The sequence below is a fragment of the Leopardus geoffroyi genome, chromosome B1 (genome assembly GCF_018350155.1).
Source record: "Leopardus geoffroyi isolate Oge1 chromosome B1, O.geoffroyi_Oge1_pat1.0, whole genome shotgun sequence".
Classification (NCBI taxonomy): Eukaryota; Metazoa; Chordata; class Mammalia; order Carnivora; family Felidae; genus Leopardus; species Leopardus geoffroyi.
This window is the reverse complement of record NC_059327.1, coordinates 53,191,168-53,198,747: the sequence shown is the minus strand read 5'-3', so window position 1 is coordinate 53,198,747 and position 7,580 is coordinate 53,191,168. Positions and strand designations below refer to the sequence as shown.

General features: G+C 38.5%; 1 protein-coding gene across 1 annotated transcript; it reads left to right on the top strand.

The window, feature by feature from the left end:
* Positions 1-905: 905 nt before the first annotated feature.
* LOC123589926 (disintegrin and metalloproteinase domain-containing protein 20-like) lies at positions 906-6,845 on the top strand. The gene is made up of 2 exons (XM_045462563.1): positions 906-1,035; positions 4,239-6,845. The coding sequence occupies exon 2, from the start codon at positions 4,375-4,377 to the stop codon at positions 6,691-6,693; it is 2,319 nt and encodes a 772-aa protein (XP_045318519.1). The 5' UTR covers positions 906-1,035; positions 4,239-4,374; the 3' UTR covers positions 6,694-6,845.
* The last annotated feature ends 735 nt before the right edge of the window (positions 6,846-7,580 follow it).

The window sequence follows — 7,580 nt, the reverse complement described above, 5'->3', positions numbered from 1 at the left end:
TAAGCTCCAGTAGAGTTCCTCTCTGTCCACTGCTTCCAAACTCATTTCTATTCTATTCTATTCCAATGGCATGTTGAAATCTCCACTATGGCAGGATGGACTTCTATCCATTTTATGTCACCTGTGTGTTTCCTTGCAGGACAGCACTTTCCAGGTTTTTTCCTTGACCAAAGCAAGTGGAAGTGGGGCAGGTTTGCTAACTCCCTTGGATCCATTCTTACTAAGGTCTTGTTTATTTATTTTCTGATGCACAGATAGGAAGAAGTTCTCTTGGATCCCTCCCAGGTGCTACGGCACTCTTGTTTATGTATGGATGTCTAATTCATTGTTTAAAAAAAGAGGGAGAGATAAATGAGGAACATCTTATGCCACCATGATGCTGATTTTACCACCCACACTATATTTAATTAATCTCTCTTCTCTTAAATTTTGTTTTGCCATTTTTTGCCAACAATATTCCCTAATAGATGAAGCATATTTATTTATAGATATGAAATATCTCTAAGTTATTCGTTAATCTAACAAAGAAAGTTATAGATGATTACTGATATTTGAATCCTTGTAAAATGATTTAAATAGGGTCAAACTTCTTTCTGGAACCTGAAATAATTCAAGTATTCCATAATATGGTTCAGTGTTAAGAAAATAATCTTGGACCAGGGCAATAGTATGAACAAAAATACCGAAGGTAAAGTGTCTCTGCTGTGTTCAGGGAGCACATAGGATAGGGATAAAAAAAAATACAGTCATATTTACTCATAGTGAAGGGTAATTAGAGATAAAGCTTGATGCAGATGATTCTTCCAGAGTGGGAGAACTTTTGTCCAGTTGCCACGGTCTTCAGAATTGAGAAAGTCTTGTTGCTAAGCAGTTAAATCTAGAACACAATCAAATGAGAGATGAAAGGGAGCGGATTGTTAGTTCTCTTTTTATGTAAGGTTTTAGATCAAAGTCTTTGTGCATAAAGAGAGGTAGTACAAACCATGATAGGGCTCTAGCTAGCAAAGATAATGGGAACCATTAATTCTACTGCTGGTAAGTCTTTCAAGAATTTAGCTGTAGAGGAGAGACACATTAGTATTAACGCATACATGCATACACACATGCAAACATACACACACCATAATTCTTTGCCATTTTTTATTCTTAAGGAGGATCTGTTACCTGGATTATGTCTTATTCTGGTCTATTTTACTTGGTTGAGTAAACAAAATTGTGTTTTTAGTGGGTTGTTGCTCATACTTTGGAAAAATAAAGCTATAAGAGTGAGAAAGGGAGGTGGTAATTAGGGTAGATAGATTGATGAGCTTGATGACGCTCGCAGGAGAGAAAAAAAGAACTTATAAAAGATGATGTATGACCATCTACTTAGAAGTTTCTGTTTCATTATGGCATTATACCACATTATGAATGAAAATGTTATATTCTCTTAGGAAATGTGTCTCTTGAATCATTGCATAAAATAATGTTATGAGGATAAATGCCGTCTGGCTCACATACTCTTGGAATTAGAAATAAATTCTGACTAATTTTTATTGATTAGTTTCACTCTCAACAGCACTCTGTTATTCTTAATTATTTTCCATCACAACAATTGATACTCCATTATAATTACAAAATATATATCAAGAGACTCAAAAGTCAAATCAGTATATTAAGATTTTACTCACAATTTAGAGGTATTGTCCTCAAAGGTTTAATTTAGGAATTTTACTTTCCTTTTTGTGGTTTCTTGGCATTTTGTGAAATATTCCTCCCCATTAGTCCTAGAGAAATACCAAACTACCCTAGTATTTCAGATCTTATTAATGATGAAGATAGTATTTAGCCTGAAATAAATTTCCTGGCTGCTATCTGCAAGAAGAAAGCAAAGACAAAGAAAAATATCAAATCCTGTATTAGACATGCAAGAAATGTTGAATTCTGGATTTTACTGTTTAAACTACCATAACTGGAACTCAATAATAACTACTTGTGAAAACAAAGACAAGGATTTTCAGGTGAAGGTGAAGATACTCTGTGATTTCTTTTCCCAGGAGTTTTGAGATGTTTCTATGGGTGTAGCAAAATCAGGGAAAAAGGATTAACCTAGTTGGAGCTGAAGATTTTAGACCACAGTGGTTGTATTAATGGAGTCTAGAGCCAGGCTATAGATATACGAGGTAAAATTAAGGGAACGTAAAAAGTGGGGGAGAATGAAAAAAAAGTGATTTTTCTGCATAAATTTGAGGATCAAGTTTTGAATAAGAATAAAAGTTGTGGTTAACTATTTGACATGTAAGAGTCAGGACAATGGAGGGTTATAATAAGGGTTAGGATTAGGGTTATGGTTAGGGTTACAGTTAGAGTTTGATAATAAGATACAGATGATACTAAGAAATAATATTTAGCTATAAGCCAATGGCTAAATATTGTTGAAAAAAAGTAGCAAAGCTAAAATAAACTAGGTATTATATAGGTTGCCCATATGCTCACTAAACCCCAGATGTGGGTAAAATTATTGGTGAATAACACATTAATAAATCAGACACCCAATTGCTTGAGGTTTGTGTAGCATTGATTTGGGTGTTGGTGTTTGAGTAAGAAAAAAAGCTAAACAGTGGTCCAGTGAGATGGCTACCGGTTTAGTGGTTTGTAAGTGGCTTTGGTAATCAGTGCAAATTTGGCTCTGTCATCTGCTCTGTATGCCATACAGGAATACTGAGAATGTAAATCTTCCTCTATGCCTTGCTTTGAATTGTGGATTGGTACCTTTAGTAAAATGAAGTAGGAATAAGGAGATTTCCATGAAGAAGTGAAAGTCAAGAGATTTTTGCTTTTCATGAAAGGAAAATTCCATACATGACACAATGATTCTACAAAAAAGAGGTCAAGGGAACATAGCTTCAAGATTTTTTTTTAATGATTAAGCAAAAATAGGTACAGGGACTAGCAGATGCGAGGTCCTTAATCATGCATCTTTTTTAAACAAATTTTTAATGTTTATTTATTTTTGAGAGAGAGAGAGGCAGAGTGCAGGTGAGGGAGGAGTAGAGAAAAAGGGAGACACAGAATCCAAAACAGGCTCCAGGCTCTGAGTTGTCAGCACATAGCCCAATGCTGGGCTCAAACTCACGAACCGTGAGATCATGACCTGAACAAAAGTCGGACACTTAACTGACTGAGTCACCCAGGTGCCCTTAATTTTTATATTATCTACTATGGGAGGTGGTTTGATCAGTTTATATTAGATCCCTCATAGCCGACTTCACTTTCCTGGTTTTTCAACTAGACCGAGAGTTCTTGGTGTCATTACTTTAAGCATTCTTATTACTTTAACGATTTCATAAAGACAGTGGATATTCTCATTGGGTAATAAAAATAAGCAATGCATATACAAAATATTGAAATTTTACAAATTTCTAATGTGTAGTTTTGTCCCAAACACTGCTTCCAAATTTGAGACCATTAATATCTCCAGACCATTACTATCTCAACATATATGTACATGTATATTTCCTGAGTGTGTCGCACCAATATTTATTTTGTTTCTACTTTTCATGCAAAATATGCATATGTATTTTTATTTATGAAATAAATACATTTTACTGTCAAACCCAAGACATGGTTACCTTGAAATCTTATAAACTCAGAATTTGATGCCAATATTGATGCCTTGATTCTTGCAGTTTCACAGGCTTAGATGAAAAAGGGAATGCAGGAAGGAGCTAGGATAATCAATAATTTCTTTCATGGAAGCATATTTACAGACCATGAGAAAAAATAATAAAATACATGAGTAATTTTTATATCTCTCCTGAGTAATGTGACTAAATAATTTATCATTTGAAAGTGAAAGGAAGACCTATATCATGATATCCATATCCACCCCATATGTGTAAATTGAGACTGCTACATTAAAATATGATAGGTGTTCACATTTCCATTAATACTCTTTTATTTTATATATTTATTGTGAAAATGCTGATACATATTCATATATTTACAGAGCAATATAACAACAAATCCATATGTGTCCTTTATCTAGATTCTTTGAGTCAACCTATAGCCAATCACCATTGCTTTGTACACGTAGTCTCATTCTGCCTTACCATGATTTATTGAATGCAATGCAATATACTGAGTCATGAGGCAAACGCTGACCCACTTTACCCCATACCCTTCCTTTCATCCTTCACCTTGACTTGCTCATATGTTCCACTCCTATATCTGCCCTTCTTTGTATTTTTTTCTTTTAGTGCTGCTGCTCTGATGGTGTGACTCCTAGAAGACAGATCTTTAAATATCAGCACTTTATTTATCAGCATACTTCCAGCTCAGAGGGAGGAGACAGAAGAGTGATGCTTCCTGATCCGCTCTGTTTTGGTCTCACCAATGGCTGAATATGGTGTCTCCATAATAGCTGTGGGTGAGGTCATGGTACATGTGTTTCTGAGGTCATGGTACATAAGAGTGTTTCTGCTCCTTTTTGGATGGTCCCATGTTGAACACTCCTATTGCCATGGCCCCCCAGAAGTGGTGATTCCTTTGAGGGTAACAAACCCTAGCAATGTCAAGAAGCCTCCAGGCTGGATCTCTTACCAACTGCATTTTGGAGGCCAGCGACATGTTTTCCATATGAAGGTAAAGAAGCTTTTGCTGTCCAAAAATTTCCCAGTGTTCACCTACACAGACCAGGGGGCTCTTCTTGAAGACCAGCCATTTATCCAGAAAGACTGTTATTATCGTGGCTATGTGGAAGGGGATCCGGATTCCTTGGTGTCTCTGAGTACCTGTTTTGGGGGCTTACAAGGAATAATGCAGACAAATCACATTGTTTATGAAATTTTACCCAAAAAGCTTTCTACCACATTTGAACACCTGGTATATAAGATGTACGGTGAGGAGAAACAATTCCCACCCATGAGGTGTGGCTTAACAGATGAAAAAATAGCACGGCAAGTGAAGTCACAAGAGAGCAATAATTCTGTTTTGCTGCAACGTGGGTATGAAAGTCTGGGGACCCACAAGAGATTTGTTGAAATGGCAGTGGTGGTGGACTACAACCGATATGCTTATCGCAGATACAATGTCACAACTGTGGAGCTGGAAGTAATTACTACTATGAATAACGTAAATACCTTCTATCAACCACTAAATATTGATGTGAGTTTGGTTGGAATGGAGGTCTGGAATGGAGGAAACCCTGTTGACATAAAGAACATGGACACACTCCTGGATTTATTTTGCACCTGGAAGAAAGAAAGCTTTAATGCCCGTGTCCCCCATGACGTTGCGCATGTTTTTGTAAAAAAAGGATATGGTGCTCTTGGCATATCTTATGTTGGATCAATATGTAACTACAATACTAATTGTGCAGTGGATGCTTTCACAAGTGACAATTTGGGTGTTTTTGCATTTGTTGTGTCACATGAGCTCGGTCATTCTCTGGGTATGTGGCACGATGAGAAAACATGTAAATGTGCAGACGATGTGTGCATAATGTATGCAACACAGTCTCAGGCAACTAAATTCAGCAACTGCAGTTATGCTAGATATTGGCACACCTCGGCGGGATCAAGATGTATCTTGCATCCACGAACGCCAAAGAGAATCTTCCGGTATACACGCTGTGGGAACAGTGTGGTTGAAGATGGAGAAGACTGTGACTGCGGCTCCTTAAATCTGTGTACAAAAGACCCATGTTGTCAGTTAGACTGTACTCTGAGTCCTGGGGCTACTTGTGCTTCTGGGCTTTGTTGCAAAGACTGCAAGATCATGCCATCAGGTGACGTGTGTAGAGAACGGGAAAATGAATGTGACCTTCCCGAGTGGTGCGACGGGACATCCTATCAGTGTCCAGAAGACGTGTACATGCAAGACGGAGCCGAATGCACAGGTGGTGGCTACTGCTATGAAAAGGCGTGCAATACTCGCGATGAACAGTGTAGCCAACTTTTTGGCCCAAATGCCAAGAGTGCGAGTCAGATTTGCTACAGTACAGTGAACGTCAGAGGTGACCGTTTTGGCAACTGTGGTCTCAAGAATCATCAATTTATAAAATGTAATAACTCAGATACCCTGTGTGGGAGGGTTCAGTGTAAGAACGTGGCAGAAATTCCCACTCTGAGAGACCATTCTACTCTGCATTGGCTTCACATCAATGATAGCATCTGCTGGGGTACTGACTTCCATTTGGGGATGCCCTTGCCTGATCTTGGTGAAATAAAAGATGGTACAGAGTGCGGTGAAGAACATATCTGTGTCCAAAGGAAATGCATCCCTTTGGCATATTTGAAAACTGATTGCTCACCTGAGACCTGCAATATGAACGGAGTCTGTAACAATAGACATCACTGTCATTGCAGCTATGAGTGGGAGCCTCCTGACTGCCGGATAAAAGGCACTGGAGGTAGTGTAGACAGTGGCCCACCCCCAATAAGAAAAGAGACCAATCGGTCACAGGAGAAACAGCAAAAGAAGACTAGCCCACTCTTATTCTGGTTGATACCGTCTCTGGTTTTATTCTGTTCTTTGTTAATTTTGTCTTTTATGAGAAGGGGAAAAAGCATTAAGAAAGAAGATCAAAATGTTACAACCGCACCCAGTAAACAGCAGAATGATCCACATCAACCTAATCAAGGAGAAGTGAATGATCCACCTGCAATCAGAAACCAAAATATGATTTCTAGAAAGAAACCCAATCCCAAATGAAATTCCCCGTTTGTTAAGCTTTAGTTCCCTGACAGGAGAAATGTTACAGCTTGTATCACAGGTCACTGACAGAAACTTCCTGAGACTTTTTATCATTTGGGATCATAAAGGTTAGCCATCGAACAATAAGCAAAATATACTAATTACCGGCACATTTTTACTTTCCATTATTTTAGGCAATTATATCAGTTAATGTTTTATGGAACTATTCTGTGGTTGCAGAGCAAAGGCACTGTCCACAGATAGGGTGTGTGTGTCTTCTGCTTTCTCACATAGGGAATAGGAAACTGCAAATCACATTTCTCCTTTGTGAGTCCTCTCTTATTAGCTACTACCAGTAGGGTAAACTAAAGGGAGACCGGACATGGGAAATGTCCTGAATGTTGTTCATGTCATGGTTGCCTCATTAACTCTCACCCTGGCAAAGGCAGTGCCTTTCAATCTTGATATCACTGCATATGGATATAAATATAGATGTAGACATAGGTAGAAAGATATCATATGTATTATATATACACATATGCATATATCTCAAATATATATACATTTCTTTCCTTGAGTTAATCCCCAGAACCAACAGTACTGTCAACCTCAGAGAAACTGGCACAGCTATCGAGTGTCTTACCCTTGGAGTTCTAGATCCCAGGTCTTTGAGGCCTGCACCAAATCCCGGAGGTTCAGCACCAGGTTGGCCAACCCTCTCCTCAGAGGTCAGAATCCTAGAGCCATGGGACCTACTCCAAACGTGTGGGTTCCAATAATGGCACCTCGTCCCTTTGATCTCCAGTCTCAGGCGCAAAAGCTGCACTTCCTGTTAGTAAAGCATGGCTGCCTCAGAGGTGGGCTCTTCTTGAGACTGAATTCTGACTGATAGAGTATTACCTTGC

Bases quoted from the DNA above. Each gene is read 5' to 3' on its own strand.
- LOC123589926 (XM_045462563.1), top strand. From the start codon at position 4,375: ATGGCTGAATATGGTGTCTCCATAATAGCTGTGGGTGAGGTCATGGTA.